The 26614-nt window shown below is 46.9% G+C and overlaps 1 protein-coding gene across 4 annotated transcripts; it reads right to left on the bottom strand.

Moving 5' to 3' along the window:
* Nucleotides 1-12430: 12430 nt before the first annotated feature.
* REM1 (RRAD and GEM like GTPase 1) lies at nucleotides 12431-26376 on the bottom strand. 4 transcript variants are annotated; one of them, XM_088153170.1, is made up of 7 exons: nucleotides 25940-26376; nucleotides 23616-23856; nucleotides 22362-22546; nucleotides 21343-21676; nucleotides 18848-18930; nucleotides 15080-15290; nucleotides 12431-14087 (listed from the first exon to the last, which is right to left on the bottom strand). In XM_088153170.1, the coding sequence occupies exons 4-7, from the start codon at nucleotides 21671-21673 to the stop codon at nucleotides 13810-13812; spliced, it is 903 nt and encodes a 300-aa protein (XP_088009296.1). In that variant the 5' UTR covers nucleotides 21674-21676; nucleotides 22362-22546; nucleotides 23616-23856; nucleotides 25940-26376; the 3' UTR covers nucleotides 12431-13809. The 4 variants fall into 4 exon arrangements, with proteins under 4 accessions (XP_088009296.1, XP_088009297.1, XP_088009299.1 ...); XM_088153171.1 differs by lacking the exon at nucleotides 22362-22546 and adding an exon at nucleotides 22192-22324; XM_088153173.1 differs by lacking the exon at nucleotides 22362-22546 and having other exon boundaries at nucleotides 23603-23856.
* Nucleotides 26377-26614: the final 238 nt, after the last annotated feature.

Genomic DNA, 26614 nt, shown 5'->3' with positions numbered 1-26614 from the left:
TGTTTTCCTCAATTTCTTTGCATTGTTCATTTAAGAAGGCCTTCTTATCTCTCCTGGCTATTCTCTGGAAATCTGCATTCAGTTGCTTATATCTTTCCCTTTCACCCTTGCTTTTCGCATTCCTTCTTTCCACAGCTATTTGTAAAGCCTCATCAGACAGCCATTTTGCTTTCTTGCATTTCTTTTTCTTTGGGATGGTTTTAGTTGCTGCCTCCTGTACAATGTTACGGACCTCCGTCCATAGTTCTTCAGGCACTCTGTCTACCAAATCTAATCCTCTAAATCCATTCATCACCTTCACTGTGTACTCACAAGGAATATGATCTAAGTCATACCTGAGTGGTCTAGTGGTTTTCCCTACATTCTTCAATTTAAGCCTAAATTTTGCAGTAAGAAGCTCATGATCTGAGCCACAGTCAGCTCCTGGTCTTGTTTTTGCTGTCTGTATAGAGCTTCTCCATCTTTGGCTGCAAAGTATATAATCAATCTGGTTTCGGTATTGACCATCTGGTGATGTCCATGTGTAGAGTCGTCTCTTGTGTTGTTGGAAAAGAGTGTTTGCTATGACTAGCTTGTTCTCTTGACAGAACTCTATTAGCCTTTGCCCTGCTTCATTTTGTACTCCAAGGCCAAATTTGCCTGTTATTCCGATTACTCCTTGACTTCCTACTTTAGCATTCCAATCCCCTATGATGAAAAGGACATCTTTTTTGGTGCTAGTTCTAGAAGGTGTTGTAGGTCTTCATAGAAGCGGTCAACTTCAGCTTCTTCGGCATCAGTGGTTGGGGCATAGACTTGGATGACTGTGATATTGAATGGTTTGCCTTGGATACGCACTGAGATCATTCTGTCGTTTTTGAGGTTGTACCCCATTACTGCCTTTCCCACTCTCTTATTCACTATGAGTGCAACTCCATTTCTTCTAAGGGTTTCTTGCCCACAGTAGTAGATATAATGGTCACCCGAATTAAATTCACCCATTCCCGTCCATTTCAGTTCGCTGATTCCCAAGATGTCGACGTTCAATCTTGTCATCTCATGTTGGACCACATCCAGCTTGCCTCGGTTCATAGATCTTACATTCCAGGTACCTATACAATATTGTTCTTTACAGCATCGGACCTTCTTTTCGCTTCCAGATACATCTACAGCTGAACGTCCTTTCGGCTTTGGCCCAGCCGCTTCACTCTTTCTGGAGCTACTTGGAATTGCCCTCTGCTCTTCCCCAGTAGCATATTGGACACCTTCCGACCTGAGGGGCTCATCTTCCGGCGTCCTATCTTTTAGCCTTTTGACATTGTCCATGGGGTTTTCTTGGCAAGGATACCGGAGTGGGTTGCCATTTCCTTCTCCAGTGGACCACATTTTGTCAGAACTCTCTGTCATGACCTGTCCGTCTTGGGTGGCCCTGCACGGTATAGCTCATGGCTTCACTGAGTTACGCAAGCCCCTTCGCCACGACAAGGCAGTGATCCATGAAGGGGTTTTTAAATATAATTTTTATTAAAGATTTTTTTTAAAGATTAAACACTAATACAAACTAATATAAGAAAAAAGAAAAGAGAAAGAAATCAAAGAGAAAGCTAAAAGTGCAAGAAAGGAAAAAAAAGTAAAAGAAAAATAGAAAAGAAAGAAAAATACAAAGAAGTAGCTTCTGATCTTCTTTACAGCAATTATAAATTATTAATTTTTATATAGTTATTATAATGATAATATTTATAATTAATTATAAAGTACAATTATATATTTATCTCTTACTCTATGGTTAAAACATAACACTCTTCTTTCTATAAACTATCCTGTCTAATCATCAGTACCATAAATCATAAGTTCTTTTTTCTGTTTTACGCAAAAAGTCGATAAGGGGTTTCCAGTCAGCAATAAGCATAGATATTGGCTTTTCTCTGATCACAGAAGACAATTTCGCCATCTCAGCAAATTCTGTCATCTCCACCAACCGTTCCTCCATTGTGGGAAGTGCCGAATCTTTCCATCTTTGTGCATACAACAATCTCACCACAGAGATCTTGTACAAAAACAAAGTTCCATGACTTTTTTCCAACTGTTTGTCCATCAATCCCAAAAGAAAAATCTCTGGCCTCAATTGTATATTAATCTTTAAGATCCTCTGAATCAGTGTGTGCATTTGAATCCAGAACTTTCTAGCTTTTTTACACGTCCACCAAACGTGATAAAATGTCCCTTCTTGTTCACATTTCCAACATAAATTTGAAGTGCCTTTATATATTCTAGACAATTTATCTAGATATTAGAGAAATATTAAAAGATATTAAATATTATAATTATTATAACTATATAAAAATAATTTATAATTGCTGTAAAGAAGATCAGAAGCTACTTCTTTGACATATACCAATGGTACATCATTTTATAAAAATTCTCTTTAACATAGTGTAAATTTCAATCCTTTCAACTACATGCTTTCCATTGTTCCATCTGTATATTATAGCCAAAGTTTTTAGCCTACTTTATTATACATTCTTTCACTTGTTCTTCTTCTGTTTTAATCTCAATAAAAGTTTATACATTTTAGCAATTACATGTTCATCATTTGTACACAATTCTATTTCAAACTCAGTCTTAAAATGTTCAAAACCATAAATTCTTTTGTCTACTTTAAATCTTTCTAATAACTAAATAAGAGAACTATTCACAACTATATCCCTCTGCCACCAGATCTTCTCTTGATTTTATTTTACGTTCCCCTTGACAAACTTCTAATATCTCACGATAAGTTAGCCACTTGTGTTTTCCTATTATTTCTTGTCTATAAAATGCTTCTTGTGCAGAGATCCACAAAGGTGTTTTTGGGCACAACCTGGGTTTGTATCTCTTCCATATTCTCAATATGGCACGTCTAACAGTGATTTTTAAAATCCACGTTAACCTTCACTTTGCTGTACCATAAATATCCATGCCACCCAAATCTCAGGTTGTGTCCTTCTAACTCCGAGAGCCTTCTATTTCTCAGCAGCACCCACTCTTTCACCCAACCCAAACAGCAAGCTGCAAAATACAATTTCAAATCAGGAAAACCCAATCCTCCTCTTTCCTTCTCATCTTGTACCACCTTATATTTAACTTGTGGCTTTTTCCCTTGCCAGGAAAAATAAAAAACAGATTTAGATATCTCCTTCTGCCACTGTTAAATGATGCATCAGTTTTCAAAACTGATATTGCCTGAAACACAAACATCATTCTAGGCAAGACATTCATTTATTTTATCACAGAAATTCTCCCCAGCAATGACAGCTGTGTTGTTGTTCAGCCGTTAAGTCATGTCCGATTCTTCGTGACCCCATGAACCATATTGCGCTAGGCCTTCCTGTCCTTCACTGCCTCCCTGAGTTTGCTCAGTTTCATGCTCATTGCTTCAGTGATGCTATCTAACCATCTCATCCTCTGCCATCCCCTTCTCCTTTTGCCTTCAGTCTTTCCCAGCATCAGGGTCTTTTCCAAAGAGTCCTCTCTTCGCAGGTGGCCAAAGTATCTGAGCTTGAGCTTCATTATCAATCCTTCCAATGAGCAGTCAGGGTTGATTTCCTTTAGGATTGACTCGTTTGACCTCCTAGCAGTCCAGGGGACTCTCAAGAGTCTTCTCCAGCACCACAGTTCAAAGGCATCAATTCTTCAGCGCTCAGCCTTCTTTATGGTCCAGCTCTCACAGCCATACATTACTACTGGAAAAACCATAGCTTTGACTATGCGGATCTTTGTCGGCAAGGTGACGTCTCTGCTTTTTAATATGCTATCTAGGCTTGCCATAGCTTTCCTCCCAAGGAGCAAGCATCTTTTAATTTCATGGCTGCAGTCTCCGTCTGCGGTGATCTTGGAGCCCAAATAAATGAAGTCTGTTACTGCTTCCATTTCTACCCCTTCTATTTGCCAGGAATTGATAGGTCCAGATGCCATGATCTTAGTTTTTTTAATGTTGAGTTTCAAGCCAGCTTTTGCACTCTCCTCTTTCACCGTCATCAAGAGGCTCTTTTGTTCTTCTTCACTTTCTGCCATCAGGGTGGTATTGTCTGCATATCTGAGGTTGTTGATGTTTCTCCCTGCAATCTTAATTCCAGCTTGTGATCTTCCAGCCTGGCATTTCTCATGATGTACTCTGCATATAAGTTAAATAAGCAGGGTGACAGTATGCAGCTTTGTCGTACTCCTTTCCCTAGTTGGAACCAATCGGTTGTTCCATGACCAGTTCTAACTGTTGCTTCTTGGCCTGCATACAGATTTCTCAGGAGACAGGTAAGGTGGTCCGGTACCCCCATCTCTTTAAGAATTTGCCACAGTTTCTTGTGATCTACACAATTGAAGGCTTTTGCATAGTCAATGAAGCAGAAGTAGATGTTTTTCTGGAACTCTCGTGCTTTCTCCATGATCCAATGAATGTTGGCAATTTGATCTCTAGTTCCTCTGCCTCTTCAAAACCCAGCTTGTACATCCGGTAGTTCTCAGTTCACATACTGCTGAAGCCTAGCTTGTAGGATTTTGAGCATAACCTTGCTAGCATGTGAAATGAGCACAATTGTGCGATAGTTTGAGCATTCTTTGGCATTGCCCTTCTTTGGAATTGGAACGTCAACTGACCTTTTCCAATCCCATGGCCACTGTTGCGTTTTCCAAACTTGCTGGCATATTGAGTGCAGCACTTTAACACCATCATCTTTTAGTATTTTAAATAACTCAGCTGGAATACTGTCATCTCCGCTAGCTTTGTTGTTAGTAATGCTTCCTAAGGCCCACTTGACTTTGCTCTCTAGGATGTCTGGCTCAAGGTCAGTGATCACACCAGCGTGGACATCAGGAACATTAAGATCTTTCTTGTATAGTTCTGTGTATTCTTGCCACCTCTTCTTAATCTCTTCTGCTTCTGTTAGGTCCCTGCCTTTTTTGTCCTTTATCATGCCCATCTTTGCACTAAACGTTCCTTTGATATTTCCAATTTTCTTGAAGAGATCTCTAGTCTTCCCCATTCTATTGTTTTCCTCGATTTCTTTGCATTGTTCACTTAAGAAGGCCTTCTTATCTCTCCTTGCTATTCTCTGGAAATCTGCATTCAGTTGGTTATATCTTTCCCTTTCACCCTTCCTTTTCGTATTCCGTCTTTCCACAGCTATTTGTAAAGCCACATCAGATGGCCATTTTGCTCTCTTGCATTTCTTTTTCTTTGGGATGGTTTTAGTTGCTGCCTCCTGTACAATGTTACGGACCTCTGTCCATAGTGCTTCAGGCACTCTGTCTACCAAATCTAATCCCCTAAATCTATTCATCACCTTCACTGTGTACTCATAAGGAATATGATCTAAGTCATATCTGAGTGGTCTAGTAGTTTTCCCTACGTTCTTCAATTTAAGCCTAAATTTTGCAGTAAGAAGCTCATGATCTGAGCCACAGTCAGCTCCTGGTCTTGTTTTTGCTGTCTATATAGAGCTTCTCCATCTTTGGCTGCAAAGTATATAATCAATCTGGTTTCGGTATTGACCATCTGATGATGTCGATGTGTAGAGTCGTCTCTTGTGTTGTTGGAAAAGAGTGTTTGCTACGACCACCTTGTTCTCTTGACAGAACTCTAGTAGCCTTTGCCCTGCTTCATTTTGTACTCCAAGGCCAAACTTGCCTGTTATTCTGATTATTCCTTGACTTCCTACTTTAGCATTCCAATCCCGTATGATGAAAAGGACATCTTTTTTGGGTGCTAGTTCTAGAAGGTGTTGTAGGTCTTCATAGAACCGGTCAACCTCAGCTTCTTCAGCATCAGTGGTTGGGGCATAGATGGATTACTGTGATGTTGAATGGTTTGCCTTGGATTCGCACTGAGCTCATTCTGTCGTTTTTGAGGTTGTACCCCATTACTGCCTTTCCCACTCTCTTACTGACTATGAGTGCTACTCCATTTCTTCTAAGAGTTTCTTGCCCACAGTAGTAGATATAATGGTCACCTGAATTAAATTCACCCATTCCCGTCCATTTCAATTTGCTGATTCCCAAGATGTCGACGTTCAATCTTGTCATCTCATGTTTGACCACATCCACCTTGCCTTGGTTCATAGATCTTACATTCCAGGTACCTATACAATATTGTTCTTTACAGCATCAGACCTTCTTTTCGCTTCCAGATACATCTACAGCTGAACGTCCTTTCAGCTTTGGCCCAGCCGCTTCACTCTTTCTGGAGCTACTTGGAATTGCCCTCCGCTCTTCCCCAGTAGCATATTGGACACCTTCCGACCTGAGGGGCTCGTCTTCTGGCGTCATATCTTTTAGCCTTTTGACATTGTCCATGGGGTTTTCCTGGCAAGGATACTGGATTGCCATTTCCTTCTCAATTGGACTGCATTTTGGCAGAACTCTCTATCGTGACCTGTCCGTCTTGGGTGGCCCTGCACAGCATAGCCCAAGGCTTCATTGAGTTACACAAGCCCCTTCACCATGACAAGGCAGTGATCCATGAAGGGGAATGACAGCTGTAGTTTCTCCCATTTTAACATACCTTTTTAAACTTTATTCCATGTCTTAATTATTTTGAAATAACATACAGTTCATGTTATATGATACCCAGATATTTTACCTTCTTCTCAATCTTAAAACCCATTGTATTCATCAGTTCAGTTTGATCTTCTCTCTTCATATGTTTTATTAACATCTTTGTCTTCTGTTTATCAATCTTGAAACCTGCTAATGCACCAAATTATTTTAATTTGCCCATTAATATTTCAGTTCCCTTTAAAGGATCTTCCAGAGCCAACACCAAGTCATCTGCAAAAGTCTTTAACTTATACGTTTCTTTTTTAATCTTTACTCCCACAATCCTCTCATCTTGTCTTATATCTCTGTTCAGTAAACAAGAGAGGAGACAGTGGACACCCCTGTCTTGTTCCTTTTTGTATCTCACAGGGTTTGTTAGATCTCCATTAAAAATTATTTGTGCTTTCTGTGAAGTGTAAATGAATCTTACCCCTTTTATAAAGTTATCTCCAACATTCATGTCTTCCAAAACAACAACAGAAAGTAGGAAGCTTTGTTAGTCTCCTGCACAGTCTTCTGACACCTTTTGGGCTCATGCATAAATCATGGCTTTTGGGTTTTCTGCAGTATGTGACTCAAGGTAATGATGGCTTATTCAACAAACTGGCTTAGCTTGATGGGTGAATCTAGTTTGTTGTGACAAAAAAATTGTCCCTTTCAATCAGATGAAAGTACACCATAGTTTAAATTATAGTCTAACAAAGCATGTGCGGCAGTAAATCTCTTGTTGTGGCAGCTCGGATTATGAACAGCTTGCACTCATGTGAAAACATTTGCTTCCACCTAGTCAGCTCAATTCTTAGAAAATTCCCCTAATGACCAGTCATCTTGTTTTGAAAACTGCAGCAAAGGTGACACTCCCTAGCATGCAAGCATGAAGCAGGGAAAGGGCTGTAACGTTGGAAGGCTTGGCAAGGCTGCTCTGAATCAAGGGTGCGATCTGGATGCAACCTGTGAAGCTGAAGCCTTGTTCAGCTCAATGCATGGCTGTGGGCCAGTCCCCCTCACAAGGTGGTTAGAGGCATGAAATTAAATATGAGTTAATGTATTCCAGACCCAACAACTTATGACAGGCCAAATCAACCTCCGACGATGTCTTACAACTGCCAGATGGTTGTCAATTTACCCCCCCACTCCCCACACAGTTTTCTATTTTTGAAATCTTAGGGAGGCAACTAAACAGAAGATAAACTAGAAGGAATGATTAATGAGCTGCACTGAGGTTATACAGACCAAACTCAGTTACTAGAAGACATTAGACATGACAGTATATATTCCGTGATCCTAGAATTGTGCCACACAAATGCATAATTCAACAGCCAAGAATTTTGGGTCTTATGTGGAAGAAATGCTGAGTCATTTGTATTGCTAAATTATTTCTAAAACTGACACTGCCAACCTTCTAAGTACTTCAGTCTTAAAATGTCACTTATTCACTTGTAGACAAATGGTACATAAACATATTTGAGTGTACAGCCAAGCCTAAAGTTCTAGAGAAGGAGGAAAGACTTAGGGAGGAAATCATGTAGAGGGTACTTAATGCTTCAAGGGGTGCATGTGACTTCCAAATCCATTTCTAGGGCCTCCAATCATACTGCTGAAATTTCATAGCACAATTCCTGAAGAAAGGTGAGATACCATGGCAGAGGACAAATATTACTTCTACTGTATCTTCAAAAAAGTGGAAAAATGAGGGTCTAGGAACTACAGATAACTCATTCTGAGATCTATATTTTTGAAGTTTCTAAAGCAGCTCATGTAATGACTGATTTGTAAGCACCTTCTGAGTCATAATGATCAGGATGGATTTGTCAAGAACAAGTCCTTCAAGATTAACCATATCTCATTTTTGTATTGGGTAGCTGATTATGGGTATGTTGTAGACATAATACACTTTAATTTCAGCAAAACATTTTAAAAGTATCCTATGATATTATTAATATTAAAATAATTAATTATGGTCTGAATAACATGGCAATTAAAATGGCTCAAAAACATGATAAAAAATGTTCATTAATGGTCCTTTACTAAACTGGAGGGAGAGTGGGTTGCCTCAATCCTGGACCTTGTACTCTTCAAAAAATGTATTAATGACTATTGCCAAATATACAACTGACCCATAATTGCATAGAGCAGGCAGTATTCAAAATGGTATTGGTAGCTGAAGAGACATGGGCTAAAAACAGCAGAATTAACATAGACAAAGAGAAAGATATTTCTATTTGGAAATAGAAATGAAATGCATAGTGTAGAATGGGAGCTACCAAGCTTGGTAACACTGTAATGCTAGTGAAAAAGATACTGAAATGGATTCAGATCGGAAATGAGTCAACAAGTGAGGTGTCTGCCAACAAGGAAAATGCAATTTTTGACTATGTTAAAAGAAGTGTAGTTTCCAAACTCCAGGGAGTAATCATTTATTCTGTGTTGGCCAGGTGTACTTTCAGTACCAGGCCACATTTTAAGAAAGATTCAGGCAACATGGAATGGGTGTTTCAAAAGGCGATGAGGAAGATCAGAAGACTGGAAACTAAGTTTTATGAAGACAGAATCTAAGAGCTGAATACCTTGAGCCTTGAGAAGACTAACAGTGGGTAGAAGATAGGCCTCTTCAAATAAAGTACCTGAAAAGATGTTGCACAGAAGGAGGTGAAGACCCTCTCTCTCATTTCAGAGCACAAGATCCAGAATAATGGATTTAAGTTACAGGAAGGAGATTCTGACTGAATGGAGGAAAAGAAGCTGAACGTTGAGAGCAGCTTGAGAGCAGATCCAGCGACAGCCTCCCCTTTGCCGGATGTGTTTAGTAGAGGCTGCACAGCCCCCTTTCTCTGGGGTGCTTTCAATAAAATTCCTGTGCTGAGCAGTTGCTCTCAAGGGCCTCTCCAGCTCTACAAAATGCTGAAAATCATAATTTTCTGCTGCTTTTGAGAGAGGAAATATTGCAAAAGCTGTAGTGTAAGCCCTTCAAATGCTACTGTTTGATAAAGGGGAGCACTCGAAACATCTTGCAGCCCTGAGCAAGCATACATGCATCCCACATCCCTGTTCATTTTCATCGTCCGCACGTTGCAGCCCCCTTTCTTCAAAATGTAGCTGTGGTCCCTATCTGTCGGAAGGGTGGCATAAAGAAATACTGCCTGGGGAATCCTTGCAGCCCATCCTTTCTTTTCCAATTCTTCCTTACAATTTTTATCCTAAATTGTCAGCCATTGGGGAGTTTTTCACATCGGTAGAGCTGGTACCCAGCCTAACCAGTGCCATACAGATATTTGTAGGGCGAGACTGATGCGCCTGCTGATGCGCCTGCTGATGCGCCTGCAGTCCAAAAAGGATGTGCTCATCCCTTAGTGCTTGTCCGTTTGATGTCATGCTGGAAGGACTCCGCAAGCTTGTATCCCCTGTCCTTCCATCCTCTCCTCAAAAGCCATGCAGAATAGGAATCGATCCTGTCCGGGCAGGGCGCTGAAGGTAGTGAAGACCAGGCTTGGATCAGGCCCAGGCCCCGCAGAAGCCTCACCTTCATCCCATGCCAGCCTTATGCAGTTTGATTGCTCTGCAGGGCTTTAGTTAATTGCTTGTCGGTTCGGTGTTTTTCAGAGCAGCTCTCTTGCACCGTGCTTCCTTGCGCCAAAACAGTTCTGGGCAGAACATGCAGGGAACATCTTTTCTCCAGGTGCCATGAAACACTCAGGAGTAATGGACCCACAGCGCCTTTGTAGGCCTGCCATCTTGAGGTGTGGGAGTTGCTGCTGAAGGCAGAGCAGCCGGGGCAAGGAACGGCCACCCTCGGCATAAATAGGTTGGCAAGGTCTCAGGGTCACGTTTCAGCTTTCCCCCTCCTGCAGGGCTGCTCGCCTCCCAAATCTCTGATCTGCTGTGCATGCAAGACTGTGGGGCTCCTTCCTGGGAGCTTGGCTCTGCCCAGGTAGAAGCCCCACTGCCACCAAACCAGCTGGAAGAACCGTCACGCGGCACCCTGAAGAGTCAGGCTCTGCCCACCCATCTCAGGGAGGTTAGCCCCCTCCTCCAGGAGGGAAAGGTGCTCTGTGGGTGTCCACCAAGCCTCCCGTTACGTTCCAGCGCAGACCCCAAAGCAGAGGTTCTGCCCTGCCTTTTGCGATTCTTGCCACAGGCCGCCCAGCAGCAAAATCATACTGTGCTCCTCCCGCCGAGGAAAAGAAACCCCTCTTTATGCTGTCAGCCTCTGGTGACTAAATGGACTAAATGTTGCTCCATTGGCTCCTGTGTTTTGCCCTTCTGCTGCTCCTGATTCCTGCCCAGAGCTCGCCATTATCTCCCTCCCCGCAACTTCCTCTGTTTGGGCCCTGCATTTTTCTGGGCTGGATCTCACTCTTTCCACTCTGCCTCTTGCCAACTTTCCATCAGCAGCCGTGGTTTTTCTCCCCCGCCCCCTTTCCTTCCATCTTTTCGCCGCCTCTTGATGGATTTTTAAACTTTTTTGGGGGGGCAGGATGGGAGTGGGAAGAAAAGAAGGCAGTCTGGGGGGTCTCTGAAATGTAGGGGTCCTTGTCTGCGTCAAGCCAACTGGACTGAACGTTGGGAGGGGGCTAGGCTAGGGTGAATATTCAGTGCTGCTCCAGCTGGAGCCCGAGGGACAAACTTTGCAGGAAACCCCCCTTTTCTTTGGCAGAGCCGGGCGGAGCTTTCCTAGAGAGGAGGCAACCCAAGGCCTGTTAACAGTTGCAGAGCACTTGAGAAATGGGTGAACTGAATTTGAGTTGCTCTACTTAGCGAGGGAGGGGAAATTCAGTCACAAGCAGAGTGCAAAAGGCATGGGGCATGTGCCTGTGGGGAGACTGCACCAAATCTTGTTTTGCAGCTGTTAAGCCAGGGTTCCTGATGGGGAGGCAGAATGCCACCGCTAGTGCTCCAACCCTGGAGCGGGTTGCAAGGTGGCCGTGAACGAATTTCTACGCACTGCACGCTTTGCCCAGCCTAGGCAGACCACAGGGACTGACAGTTTGCAACATCTGGAGCATTAGAGAGACCTCAGGATCCATGCAAGCAGGGGAAGAGTGTCAGACCCCCTGGCTGCAGCATTGGCAATTAGGGGAAAGTGTTCCCAGCCCCTCTGAAAGCCCTGCGAGTTGGCTGCCTACAAAGCTGGCAAGACTAACCGCTTGTTTCCATGACAAGGAAACAGGGGAAGTTGCAGCTGGGTGGGCGGCTCCTCCTCCCCCCCCCCCCGCCGACAGAACTAACTCTGTAGAGCACCCGAGCTTAGCTTGTCCTCCTCAACCGGCCTCCTTAAACAATCCTCCTCACAGCTCCCACCAGCGACGGAAACTTGTGACCTGACCCCAGGAAGGAGCAGATCCCCAGGCTGAAGTCAGGGCTGGCTCGCGGCCCCGGCGTTCCAATTTAGCCACTGGTTCCTCCCCACCGCGGCTGTTCTCTGAGAAGGAGGCAGCACTACTGCCTCAGCTTGCCTTTAGAGGGAAGTGCCTGGAGATTCGCAGGGTCTGTGTGGCATTTGCTTTATTTACAACTGTACAAGCAACAACTGCGGTTGGAAAAAAGGAGACACTTTCAAAACACGCACCCAACAGCTCACCCGAGGAAAATTTGGGCAGTTCTCCAACCAGGTTGTAAACAAAATTTTGGATCTCTTCGAGAACCCCTCCGTGCATCTCCAGTCCAGCCAGTGACTATTTCTGCATTAGCACTTTTTAGCTTCAACATCATCATCGTCATCATCATCCAGCCATTACTGTGGCCACTTATCCCCAACAAAGACAAGCCTTATGCAGCTACGGTAATGGCTGGATGATGCTCTAAATCAGTCTTTTTCAACCTTGGGCACTTTAAGAGGTGTGGACTTCAACTCCCAGAATTCCCCAGCTAGCCATGCTGGCTGGGGAATTCTGGGAGTTGAAGTCCACACCTCTTAAAGTGCCCAAGATTTGAAAAACACTGCTCTAAATCAAGAGTGCAAAAATGCTCTGTGCCATTTCTCAGTCTCCGTGTCTGTTCTCAATTGGAGAGAGGACCCATTCACCGAAAGTGCTCCTTCTAAACTCTCAACCCCCCCCATCTCAGTTATCTCAAGATGATGTCACCAGTTCCCCTTGGTGAGTAACAAGCCACCATGGCTTGATAGAGAAACAAACAGCAATGGCTTGAGGTAGCCCTCCCCAGTCTGATGCCTCCAGAAGCATTGGGTTACCCCCTCATCTTCCCCACCAGGCATGAAATAAGCCAGCTGTGGCATTTATTCCAAGGCAGCATTAAGACTTTAGGGAGCAAAATACGTAGGTGGGCAGGAGGCTGAGGTTAAAAGCCCAAATTAGCCAACCTCCAGCCTCCCCCAAAGCTGACCCTAACTCTTGCTCGCTCTCAATTCTGCGACTGTGGCTAAAGACAGAGCATATGCCAGAGCCTGCATCCTTAGCCAGAAGCCACACTCTTTCCCTGTCATCTTTTGTGTTAGAAACAGAAAAATACACTCATATTCCCCCAGCCAGCTGCCCCGGGTGAAGCTGGTCTCGCCTTAACCCGGAGGGCAGCGTGTTGCTCCTTTTGGAGATCTGTGTTTAAAGTTCTCTCGTACCGAAAGGGAAGTCCAGCTTCTGCCTTTCCTTGTCCCAAGAAAAAAGCAACTTTCGAAGTACAGAATTTTGGGTGCTTTGCTGGAACCCTGGAAGTACCATTTGCGAGAGGGAATGTTCAGCTAATTACAATGCAAGACAAAGCCGTATTTCAGAAGTTGTCCCTGCAGCCTATTTCTCATCCGGCTTATCGGTCCATGCCAGGGCCAGCGACGGTCATCTACCAAGCAGCCAGCTTCATTCCTGACCAAGCCTGGCATTAAGCCACTGGCCTGAATCTGAAAGATAGCGGACAGCCCCACAGAGCCCGGAGGGCAAATCAAAAGCCTTGTGAGCGAAGTGGAGCAGATAGGGTTAGGGCCCACGTCATGCTGTTACTCCCTGCTCGTGTTCATCAACCAGATTCCACCATCGCTTTCCGGAAAGCCTTGCTTTATCACATGGCCTTCCTCAGCTGTCCCAAGCGCTGGTTGGCCGGTCAGTTGACCCAAGGTGCGCCTCCTCTGAACGGTTCCAGGCCCCAATCAGCTCAGAGGACGCCGCTGCCCACCGTTCTTTTTGCCTGTTTGAAGGTCCCACCCCCAACGAAGAAGAGCGTTTGCAAAGCCGTGGGTAGGCCTGGGAAGGAAGACCAAGACGACCCCTCAGCCATGCAAGAGGGGAGAGTGGAGGAGGGCATCTGATGCCCTTACAGCACAGAGAGGTCGTGGCAAGACTTGGAACGGACCTTCAGAGCCACCTTCTTGTTGTTGCGAGCCACCAGCCGGTCCAGGAAGCGTCGCACCTTCTTGGTGAGGCTCTCCTTGCGCTTGTAGAGTGACATGCGCCGCTCGTTGGCCTCCTTGCTGTCCTGCCGCAGGCGGATCTGCCTCACCACCCCCTCAAAGAGTTCGGTCACGTTGTGCTGGAGGGCGGCGGAGGTCTCGATGAATTTGCAGTCGAAGACCACGGCGCAAGCCCGGCCTTCTGCAAGAGAAAAGTCCCAGCCTGTGAGAGTGCTCTGGGCAAGAGGTGGAGGAAAGCATGTCCTCGGGGCAAAGATGTCCCTGGCATCTCTTAACGCAGAGTTCATAACCAGGAAAATGGGGAAGGATCAGTTGAGGCCCTAATGCTGTGGTTGATAGGGCAATTTGCTCCTTTGGAGAAGACCCTGATGCTGGGAAAGATCGAAGGCAAAAGGAGAAGAGGACAGCAGAGGATGAGATGGTTAGATAGCATCACTGAAGCAATGAGCATGAAACTCAGCAAACTCAGGGAGGCAGTGAAGGACAGGAAGGCCTGGCGCAATATGGTTCATGGGGTCACGAAGAGTCGGACACGACTTAACGACTAAACAACAACCTCTGCTGAAGCTGGCAAGGTCGGGGGTTCTTCAGTTCTAGGTAGGAGACGGTGTAAATGGGTTGCTTTTGTACAATACACTTAATTGGGCCAAAGAAGGAGGTACAGTAAGAGGTGAGGGAAGGTGCTGAAGGAGAGAGAGATGGTGGAATCCCAAGTGCCCGTAAAAAAATAATTTGTTTAAACTTTGAAAAACTTTTTTTATTGGCCTAGGGGTTCCTCCCTCTCTCTTTTGTTAAATTCAAGGTGTAGCCACTGCACTCGTGCAGCATGCAAAGCTTGGCTAGCGCTATGCATAGAGTTGTAGCAGCTGAGGTGGTGAATTGGCACCCGGGAGACCCAAGTCCCAGTCTCTCCCCAGCTAGGGACTAAAGAGACTTTGGGCCCGTCCCTTCCTCTCAGCCCAAGAGCAAGGATGGTCCAGTGGGGAAAATGCTGAACTAGGAGCAGGACAGCCAGGTTGTTCTGGCCCCCCTTCAGCCATGGAAGCTCCCTGGGGGACTTCGGGCCAGTCCTCCCCTCTCAGCCCAAAAGCCAGGGTGGACCAGGGGTGGAGAGACCTCATCCCTCCTCAAACACCGCATTCCTACCGCCCATCAGGAACCTGCTTGACCCACCTTCCACAGAGACTTCTCGGGAGCGCACCAGGTCAGTCTTGTTCCCCACGAGGATAATGGGAATGTTCTCTGCCTGCCGGGTCCGGCGGAGCTGGATGCGGAGCTCCGATGCGCTCTCAAAGCTGCCCCGGTCCGTGATGGAGTAGACAATGACGTAGGCGTTGCCCACCTGCATACAGTAATTGTGCAGCCAGTTGTCTTCCTCCGAAGACTGCAAGAAGAGGAGGAGAGATGCTCTCGCAAGAGGAGGATTGCCTCCTTTGACCCATACCGCACGCCTAGGCATTTGAGTCAAAAGTACAGGAATAAACATTGGCGTCCTTTTCTTGGCAGCCCAAATTAGCTGGTTCGGGGGCAAAGACCACCCCACCAAAGAGGATGGCGATGAAATGTGACTTGGTGGTGAAACTGAGGAGGATGCTATGCCAGCAAAACCCTCCCACTTCTCTGTACCACCTGAACACTGACATGTAGCTACTGAGTTTTTGCGTTGTGTGAAGTTCCACTAAAGCAACCAGCAGGAGCCCTGACTTCTCCTTGGTGCAAGAACGTTGGTCCCAGACCTGAAGCAGAACTTCAGATGGGCTCAGGCACAGGTGATGAGCTTGGGCAAGCGGCCAGGTGGGAGCAGGACCAAAATACATCCATCGCTTGACTACCTGACAGCAGGTTGTCTCCAAGGGCTCACTAGGAAGGCCACTGCCACAGCTGAATTGAGCCTCTGAGAATTGAGTGCTTCTGCAACATTTGACAGCATCTAAGTCATCTGATCCGTCAGCAGGACAAGACGCTTGAGGCCATCCAGTCCAACCCCCAACCACATGCAGGAATCCAAAGTAAGGCCCCCTAACAAATGGCTCTCAAAAACATCTCGCCCACTGCTCAACTGCTCTTCTTGTTAGGAACCATCTCCTAAAGTTTGATCTGCATCTGCCTCCTTGTAACAGAAACCCCTTATTCTGTGACCTGCGCTCTGGAAACAAAGGAGAAAAACTTGAGCTTCTTCTAGGCATTCTCAGTCGTCTTTTCTCAAGGCTCAACATGCCCAGCCCTCCTGGTGCTCAATTTCCCACCCCCTGATCATCCTTACTGCTTGGCTTCCACTCTTCTGACAGGCAGGAGCCCTTAAACGGTCCCCAGGTTACATCTGGTCCCATCCCCAATGCATTTTCCCCGATGAACGGCTCGCTACAACACACCTTATGATCAGAAAGGTCTTCAGGAAGACTGGTTGATCCATATCTCTCCCTTCAGAAATTAACCGGCTCGATTGCAAAATAATATTGTTAACTGAGCCTCTCCTTCTTTCTAATAGACAAACCACAGATTGTTTCTACGTCGTAGAAAAAATGGTAGCAGTGAAGTCTCCTTTGAGTTGCATTCAACTCCTGATGACCTATATCCTTTTTCCTCCTCCAGCCATCTTATAAAAGCTGCATTTAGAAATATATAAATACCAGGAGAGCTTAAATTAGAAACCCACCCTTTGCAATAACATCTGAAAGGTGGATCCATCCAACTTTCTCCAAGGAGGGTTCCTGCCTACAAAAGCAATTCAGGCTTGCAACCCCAAGCAGGCATCGCTTGAAGTCTTGGAGAACCCCTGGCTGAGTCACCACATTGCTGCTGCTGGCCCCCCCTGCATTCCTGCCCCTTCTCCAGTCCAACCTGCCTCAGTGGCTACAAGCAGAGGGCAGGAGGAGCTGATGACTCCTGTCCCTGTGCTGATGCCAGGCAGCAACAGTACCGCGAGAAGCAGTGACCACAAGGATCAGAATGCAACCTCGGTCTCGGGCATCACCTCTCCCTGATCCTTTCACTGGACCAGCTGAAATGACAACATTCAGCCACATGCTCCTGATGTAGCAACAGCATCATTTTGGTAGGCATGGGAGCATTTGAAGCCTTTCATGAATTTGACCTCTGTCATTCTTTCTGCATCAGCTCTGTGGGATAGGCTAGGTTGCCCTCCATCAGACAGACTAGGCAAAAAGGAAGGCGAAGGGACGCCTGCTAGTGAGCAGTTGAAGCACAACTCTGGAGCTTGCGGTTCTGCCTTTCTGTTTCCCCACAGCCCATTTTTCAATTTCATGGCACATTTTGCATTGTTTTCTCCTTGATCACAATCCCTCCGAAGCTGTGTTTCTCAACCTTGGCCACTTTAAGACGTGTGGACTTCAACTCCCAGAATTCCCCAGCCAGCAGGGAATTCTGGGAGTTGAAGTCCACACGTCTTAAAGTGGCCAAGGTTGAGAAACACTGCTCCAAAGCTTTTAAGGGGGAGGAGGCACGAGAGGTTTAAGCCTATGAATGGGATATCATCTTGTCCAACACCTGCAGGACCTCACAACTAACCAAGAATGCTGAAATTGGCTAGATCAGAGCAAGTTGTTCAGAACTTGGCTTTCCAGCTGAGGGACGAGGGACATTCACCCTCTGCTGCTAAAAACTCCACCTTCTGCTACTCAGAAGCAGAGCTGTTCTGAGAAAAAGAGGCTACTTTCTATGGCAATATTATGGCCAGGAGGCACTGAGGGTTCTATACTTAACATATTGGATTTATTTAGGCATTTTATACTTTTCAGTGTAATACAGTACTGAATGAAAAACAACCGTGGGACTCAGAAATCCAGGCTCTTGAATTTTTGTGAGAATAATCACCCTTCCAACCAGCTGACCCTATAGGCTTGTTTGCCTGTGGGAGGCAATAGTGAGGATTTTGCCTACAATATTTTGGTATTTGTACAACTGCCCTTAAAGTTAGATCAGTGTGATAATCATCCCCTTATTTTTGTATGTGTTTAAAGGATTTCTTGCTCTCTATACCTTGGAGTGACTCATGGATGATTCATTTAAGATACCATAGTAATACAGACAATTCTAGGGGGAAAGCAGAGCAGCAAAGAAGGGAAATTAACAGCATAGACTTGGTTTTAAAAATGTCCGTAAAAATAGCCACTCAAAGCGCAAAGTAAATGAAAAAGAGTTGTAACCTCAGAAGTCAGGAGCAGGGAAAGGAAAGAAACCTCTGGAGATTTTAGTTAACCTGTTCCCACATCACTGGGGTTTTTCATGCCCCAGATTGGGTTTGTGGGGTGGGGAAGGAAGCCAATTGACAGCTGTCCAGCTGGGAAGCTCCATCACATTCTTGCATGAGCTCCTGGAACACAGAGCAGGCCGTCCAAGCAATTCTGTCTCGGTATGGATTGCTTGCTTCATCCATACAAATAAGGAGTCAGCCCAGAAACTTAACCGGGAATGTTTCAGTGACTAATAAACCAATTAAAAATCAATAAGTGGCAAAAAAAAAAAAATCTGCATGCAAGGGGCTGGAGAGCTGCTGCTGGTCAAAGCAGAAGTCTTGGTCTGACCCTGCCACCAGGTTCACGCATGGTGCCATGTCCTGCTTTGAAGAACGAGGTCTGCTCTTCCACACTAGGATCGCACAATACGTTGCAGGCTGACAAACCACCTTAGGTTCTTGGAGGATGCACAGAGGCCACCCCAAGGCAGTTTCCTGTGTTTATATCAGCCATGAAACCAGAAACAAGGAGCAAGTATTGCAGACAGATCCAATGTCAGATGATGGATTCAAAGGAAAATGGAGCTTTGGGAGTTTGCCTGGGTCCACACCTGTCAGGATGAGCTCCCTGCAAATTTTCTCCTCCCTCCAGCTGAGAAAGATACGGGCTCCCTTTCTGCTTGAGAAATGTCCCACTGGTCACCCACTTGCCCTACTCTCTATGGCGGATCATTCAGACCACCTACCCGCTTTTCAGCCTCCCAAGTGTCGATCACCACCAGCGTGGTCTCCTCCCCATCCACAGACAAGGTACGCTCATAGGTGTCCTCTGGAAGAAAGCAGAAGCAGGGCCAGGTCCAACGGGGCTGCATGACTTCAGAAAGACAATAAAGAGAGTCTCCCCACCAAACGGCAACCGTTCCAGCCTCCAGAAACACGAGTCTGTGGGAGCGGCCTTTCCCCTTGGCAGACCACGGGTGGGCAAGAGACGTGAACCGAGGGCCAAAGACCGTCAAGGTCACCTGACATTAGCTTAGCACGTGGCGGTATCGATACCATCAGGTTCAAGCAAGGAAGCAGAAGAACCCGTGCCATGAGCCCTCCCCGTGCCCGAAGGTGCAGGAGATCCGTTCCTTCCCTTCAGAAAGGGCGAGAAGAACATTTACACCAGGGCGCCCTGGAGCCAGCTGTTGACCCAGAAGGCTCAATCCACACTGGAGGCTGGGCAGAGGGAAGAGTTCACAGAATCACAGAATTCCGGAGGGCGAAGGGGCCATAAGGATCATCTAGTCCAGCTGCAGCATGCAGGAAAGCTAATCCGACTAGGAACTTTCCCACTCTGGCTACAGCAGGACTGGCCGTGAACCAGAGGTTGCGAGGTATCCTTGGTCCCACCAATTCCTCTGGCAGCCACTCCAGAGGCCAAAGCCAGAGGCTGCTGCCAGCTGCTCGCCCCAAAGGACTGCACAACTTGAGGACTGTTGCAAATGAAATAATAAAACAGGCTAACCGTTTAAAAACCTCTTGCACTCAGAAGTTCCTACTGCCCTCAGATCCTGGAGTTGGAAGGGTTTTGTATTCTTCAACGTCTCCATTAAGGGCTTAGATCTGTGTTTCTCAACCTTGGCAGCTTTCAGATGGGTGGACTTCAACTCCCAGAATTCCCTTGCTGGCTGGGGAATTCTGGGAGTTGAAGTCCACCCATCTGGAAGCTGCCAAGGTTGAGAAACCCTGGCGTTGATTAAGGGCTCGGGGAATAATGGTACCAAACTGGGTGAGATTGCTAATATTTTAAAAGACAGAAACACTATTCTGTGCATTTAATTCCCCCCCCCCCATGGAGAGTTTTGCTTTTGCCTTTGTTAAATGTTACTTTAAAAAAAAAAAATCCCACTTCTCTGATCGGGCAAGATCATGTTGAATTTCATTTTAGAATTTAGCAATGCCACTTTTATGCAACTGTCAGATATTCTGGAACTGGTGCAGAGAGGGAAAGGAAGGGGATCCAGGATTGGGAAGAAGGACTTGCAAGGTGAGGCTGAAGGGACTTGCAGGTGGTGTCTGCACCATCTGATACTTCCTCAAAATGACCAAAGGGGTTGCGCCATCGTGATTTCCAGCTCTGCCCCTTGTGTGGGTGTGGATGTGATGTGAAAACATAGACAAAGGAGGCGGGGCTTGCATCAGGCGGTGCAAAGCTTGGTCATTTGCCCCCTTGAACTACATTTAGCTTTCAAGAAACATGGCCGCAGGGGCACTGGATAGCCCATTTCAAATACCCGAAGGGGTGTCAAACCGAATAAAACCAGAAGAAAAATCTCTTTCCTCCCACAGTGCAAGTTATAGAACAAGGTTCATGTTCCAAGAAGGAAACTCTCTAATGCTAACAGCAGGGTGACCGTGGTGTCCCTTAGGCCAAGGGGTGATGGTTTCCCTTCCCTGCGGGGGTTCAAGCGGAGGCTGGAGAGCCATTGATCGCCAAAGCTTTCGTCTGGATTGGACGCCTTCAGTGTCCCCTTCCGAGTCTAGGAGCCCTGACAGTGGGAACTTTGGAAACCAAGGTTTTAGACTGGTCCTCTGTTTTACTGTTTTTCCTAGCAAGGAGGTAAATAACATTGAGAAGAGGCACCATGCCAGATGTTTCTGCAAAGGTCCTAAGCAGTGCCTGGGAAAGACATCTGTCCCCGTCTGATCCTGCATCTACATATTTATAATGTCAATAAACTTGCTATCACTTTCCTCTCATTTTTACCTGTCCTGGAAACTGCAGTTTAGGGGAGGTGCTGAGAAATTCATGGGGCCAAAAACCCTCCAGAAAGAGACGCTGCCCCTAATTTTCAACACTGAACAGGATGCCCCCACCTGGACGCCCTCCCCATCGGGTCTTGGATGCCACCCAACTGGCCATGTTCCAACAGAAAAAGCAGATGCTGTGCAAATTCCTCGGGAACCCGGACTCAAAAAGAGTTCTGCATTTTCCAGCAGAACACCCAGTTCTTCTGCTGTCTTGAATTACAGCCTTAGGCTTCCTTGAGAAACTACTCTTTCAGAATCACCAAGACAGACGCCTGCCTCTTGTCGGGTCGCAGGTCACCCACGGAAGGCCCACGAGAAAAGCTTAACTCAGCATCCATCTGACCACGAGGATGAGTGTAATTCTGGGTCAGGACCAGCAGCCACATCATCCCACAGGAAAGAGTAGGAGACAGTGCTGCTCCCCCGAAGTCGGGGACAGGCCTACCTCTCTGCTGTTCCAGCGAGTCCTTTTCTTGAACCCCGGCAAAGAGGTTTACCAAACTGGTCTTGCCCACCCCGGGATCGCCGAGAAGCACCACACGGTAGAGGGATTCACACGACTCATCGGAGCTGGAGGACTCGGACAGCCAGCCGCCACAGGGCTCCGGGAGGCAGGCCCGGGGCTCGCAGGACGAGGAGTGTCCCAGCTGCGGGTGGCAGGGCTCAGCCTGCCTGGTCCGAGGGCTCGGCCTCTCCGAATGAGACCCAGGAAGCGGGGTGCTGGCCCGCCGGTGGCAAGGACTCATGCTGTTTCCACGTTGGAGGTTCAGAGTCATCTTCTGCCAAAGAGAATCGGTCCAAGGTTAGCTCTTGGCTGCTCTGAAGGCCACACCTGGTCACACCTGGCCAAGCAGCTTTCATCTGTCTGCAGTGCACACAAGCCCACAGCAAACACCGCCCCATTAACCTCTCTGGGGGAGCCCCCCTGAAGTCACATCATCTGAATAACTGTAAACTGGAGTGGGGGGAGGAATGCCATCACCTTTGGTATCCCGTGGGTTTGGGAGACTGGAAGTGAATAGCGGGATGGGCAACAGAAAGGGCGTCTCTAGCAGGCAACACCCAAAGCGGCCTTTTATGATGGTTTTGCTAGATGCTAACAAGAGTTGACACGTAACTCCAAGTTAGCAGATAATGGAAGGGGCTGGGTTTCTGTAATGCAGAAGGGGGATTGGAGATCTACTGGAAGATTTCTAGTTGTTTTACAGTTGATTGTCAACCATTTGTGACCCTGTCTTTATTAAAAAGGACACTACATTTTTCCGCCTAAATTAGACCCAAAGCGTAAGCTTACTAGAAGTAGATTGTTCTGTAAAGGAGCTATGAACAATTCAGTTCAGTGCTAAGTTTCTTGGCTCAGAGGCATCCCGCTTAAAGTCCAGCTATATATCCTTTGACTCCAACTCTGATGGGTGGATCTTAGTTTTCTGTTAAAAAGCAAAACAAAAAAACGGAGTTGCCCACCTCTGTTTTGGGCTGTGCCTGAATTCCCAGAGCACATTAAAACAGGCCAGCTGCAAACGTAGCAGGCTTCGTTTCTGCAACACGCTGAGCTTAGTTAGGGTTCAGGCTGGCAAAGGATTTTTGTGATTCAAAGTGTTGCGCAGATCCAAAAAGATGATCTCAACGACCAGGTTGAACATTTGTTCCTGGAAGTTATTTGTTGTCCTTAGGCACAAAATTGTTCGCAATTTAAACGGCACACGCACACACACATCCACACACACACACACAGAATGCTGATGGTTCCAGCTGGTTCACACACACTCAGTTGCTGGCTTTATTTGCAACGTAGACAAAGGTGCCTGTTCTCCTCTGCTGATCTTTGTAGTTGCAGCTCCCTCCCAGAACACACAACTCCCAATCACCATGACACCAGGACAGGAAAGGCTAAACGAAAGGGTGCCGTGTCTTTTGTCCCCTCTGATTTCTCCTCCGAGCTCAGTCTAACATGCAAGTAAAAACTTGTATTTACTGCATTTATCTCAGAGAGTGAATGGAATATTCTCCTGCCCCAAGTCATCCCCCCTCTTCTATGCTCCTCTCTTCTAATCGCTATCGACAAACATTTTGATTCATACATTCCTTGTGGTTTTTTAAATGAATTTGCATAATAGACAGAGAAAGTCCATGGAAATGTATACGCAGCACTATATAAGCTTTCTCAGAATAGATCAGAGCCTCAGTGTTGATATTTTGACACATGAAGTCCCGTGGTTCAAATGAGAAAGCACGACATGCGCGTTGGTGGAACACAAAGATTACGGAAGCAGAAAGGAGACTAACTGGTTGTCAGACTCGATTCATTGGCCACAAACTTGACAGGCCTACCTCGCAGGGGGTCGTGGCAGATAATAAAATACAAAATTCTGTACACGTCCATTTCATTTTCTTTCAAAAGATGATAGCATGTGGCTTATTTTGTACCTCTGTGATTAAAGCCCTGTCAGCAATTGGGGTCTGATTGTTCCCACAATCTTTTCTGGTAGAAATCAAGTTAATATTTGAGTATTTGAATTTTATTTATTAGATTTATACCCTGTCCTTTCTCCAGAAGCTGACGTGCCCTATAAAACACTCCTTCCTCCTTTTTTTCCCCACCACAACCCTACGAGCTAGGCTGGGCTGAAAGAGAGGGGCTGGACCCACGTCCCCCAGGGGGCTGTTCCAGGGCAAGGGCGGGGGAGGTGTCTGGAATTAATCACCTGGAGGTCCTACCTGAGATGAAACGTTAGATGAGCTGAGGATGACCGGAGGCCGGGATGGAAGGTCAGTTGCAAGCAGGCATATCTCGGAGTTCAATGAAAGCATCTTCAGGCTCCGCAGAGCTGCTGAAGAACTAAATAAAATGTAAACCTTTCATCCAGCAAATCCAGCTGTTGTAGATGTGGGTTCTGGACCACACGGAGCAACAGACGGGGAGAGACAGATGCTGGCGGGATGACTGAGTTGGAAATGGCTGCAAAGAGAAATCCAGCTAGTCCTGAATTTCAACATTTGCCCTCCCCTCTCATCAAACTAGTTTGTTTATTTTATTATTTCATTTAGCAAATTTATATAGCCGTCCATCTCACAAAAACATGACTCTGGGCAGCGTACAAGCACAATAACAGTTAAAACAATATAACGATCTTTAAAACACTGAAACATTAATAAAAACAAAAACATTGTGTCTCTAGTTCTTCTAGCAAGCAGAGAAAAGAGTAAAAAAGCTGTTTTTGTGCACGGGCATCTTCAGTAATCAGCAGTTGAAAAAGATTGCTGTTTTTTTTCATGAGCTGCAAAATGTTTGGGGCCAAATACCAGTGTTGTGCCCAGAAGAACTGATCTGAAATGCCAGGATCTTTGGAAGCCCAACCATTGACTTCCCCACACATCAGCCTCCCCCGCACAACACCCAGAAGGGGCTGGGAAGCATGACCATTGTAGTCCAACGGATCATCAAATTGGGCAATACCACTTGGCAATTGGGGCAGATCAAAGCAACAGGCTACTGAGTAGTTTTGTTTGTCTCGGTTTCTTTGCTCTTCTTTTAAAATTATTAAAAAACAGAAAAAGAGAGTGATCAAGAAAACACCAAAAATAAAAAGAGCATAAGAACAAAAATAGTTAAAGCTACCCAAAGAAAAAGGAGGAGCCCTGAATAATTTGGGAGAATATCTAAAAACATTTGCAATCTTGAAAAAAAATAAATAAAGATCTATTTCAGCATTACTATCCCCAAAGATATTTTTATAAACTCTTGATGTAGCTAAAAATGGAGACCAAATGCAAATATTGCAATCCCTTACAAAATTATTTAGAATTCTTAGCTGCTGTGTTAACATTTTCATCCACTGTCATTTCCCACATTTTTAAATAGCACTGATCCAAAGAAAAATGTACTTGAAGTTTTCTGTGTTTAATAAATCTGGTGGCTTAATAAGAAACCCTGAGTTCTTGTGTTACAATGTTTTATATGGCCTGGATAATAAATGATTAAGTAAATAATTAATCTTAATAATTAATGATTAAGACCACTCTAATTTTTCCAATTTCCTCCAAAGATTTCAATCAAAATGAGTAACAAAACAGAGAAGCTAAAATGTACCAGTTGCTTACAACTCTTCCTGCACAAAGACTTTGATTAATGCAACAACATTTAAAGGAGACATGGGACTCTCTGGGAATTGTTTTGATAACTCCAACAGGCTGAAAAAGAATTTTACACCATCATGCATTCCAACGGACTAGTTTCCTTGGCTCTTGCTGGGGTCCCTGCGCCCAGACTGCACTCTGCTGCCTATTGTTTTAATTTGAATTTAATTTGAATACTCTGGATCCTCTTCGTGGCTAGATTAACAGGAAGTAAGTCAGCGTACGTGGAAAATCAAGCCAAGGATCCTCAAGCCTCTCTCTGACTGGCATCCTCTACGGGGGTCTGCGTGTGGGTTCCAGTCCAGTTCTGGTTTCTTCCAGGGCACCAGTAACCCAACGCCAGGCAGGGTTTTGCCAGCTTCCAACTTCCAAAACACGGTTAAAAATTCAAAAGGAAAGTGGTTTCCGATTGTCACCGCTGGGGCGGCATAAAATTACACGCGCGCACAGAGGGTGGCCGCAGCCAACCTTGCGATCGGCTGCCAACCCGGAGTCCCAGCTCTAGCGAGGGTCAGGAACAAAGGCGAAGAAGCACCTGGGCATATGCAAAGAGCATTGCCCTATCTTCCCACGAGGGCTGTTCCTAAAGGGGGGGCGGGTTTCCACGGACCCTTTGTAAGGGTCCGGCTGCTTGTGCCTCCCGAGAAGCCTCGCTCGCGCCTCTCGCCAAACCAAGCCGCGGGGGGAAGGGGCGCCAGGGCACTCTGCACGCCCTCGGGGGGCCTCTCGCCCGCATTCCGGGGCTCTGAAGTTGCGGAAGGGTTTCCTAAGGGCCGCTCGCGGCTGGAGCGGCGGCCGCGGGGCTGCTTCCCAGCCAGGGATTCGACCCGGCGGGCACGACCCCGCGCGCCCGGCTCCCCAGTCGGTGCTTCCCAGCTGGGGGGCAGCTGGCCGCCCCGCCTTACCTGGCCTGCCCCTCTCACTGCTCGGCGGGCCGCTCCCGGCGGGCCCTCGGGCGCCTGCAGCCGCACCAACCTCGCGCCCCGTCGAGCCCGTCCGGCTTCATGGCGCAGCGCCGGCCGCGGCGGGGCAGGGCAGGGAGGGACTTTTAAGCCGGAGTGGAGGCGCCCCCGCCCCGCCGCCGCTCCGGGCGGGACACACCCCCTGCGGCCCAGAAGGCGCCCCCGCCCGCCGCCCTTCCCCGGCAGGACGAGAACGAGGGGGTCTCTGCGCGCGTCCAGAGGGCTGCGCGGGGCCTTGGCGGACTGAGCCGCCGAGGGGGGCAGAGCCCGCGGGGCTGGGGGTTCCGCGCGGCCGCCTGGGCTGCGCTGCCCCGGAACGCGGCGAAGAGCTGCCCTCGGGCGCGTCTCGCTCCCAGCCCCGTCCATCCTGCGCGAGAAGAGCGAGGCTCGCAACAGCTGGCGCCGGTCTCAGCCGCCTCCCGCGGGCGCTGCCAGCCCTGCTTCTCCTGGGAAACTCACTTTCCTTTCGGGCAGGAGGAAGACCCTCCCGACGCCCGGAGACGTTGCCACCCAAGCCTCTTTGCCAACACCCCTCCCCCAGCCCTGGCCTTTCCTCTTTCTGGGAGCTTCTCCTCCGAGAAAGGCAAAGCTGGGTGAAGCTGGGTCTCCAGAACTTTC

The sequence above is a fragment of the Python bivittatus genome, unplaced genomic scaffold (assembly GCF_059951505.1).
Source record: "Python bivittatus isolate LINGU-HERP-01145 unplaced genomic scaffold, Pbiv_v1 ctg000700_np1212, whole genome shotgun sequence".
NCBI lineage: Eukaryota > Metazoa > Chordata > Lepidosauria > Squamata > Pythonidae > Python > Python bivittatus.
Note: the sequence above shows the minus strand (reverse complement) of the source record. Positions and strands in the feature narration are given on the sequence as shown.

Coding starts and splice junctions, on each gene's coding strand:
- REM1 (XM_088153169.1), bottom strand. CDS start 23,708: ATGCTTTCATTGAACTCCGAGATATGCCTGCTTGCAACTGACCTTCCA. Junction 15,291..18,847: donor CTTGGGAGGCTGAAAAGCGG/GTAGGTGGTCTG, acceptor CTCTTCTTGCAG/TCTTCGGAGGAAGACAACTG. Junction 14,088..15,079: donor CCGAGAAGTCTCTGTGGAAG/GTGGGTCAAGCA, acceptor TTTCTCTTGCAG/AAGGCCGGGCTTGCGCCGTG.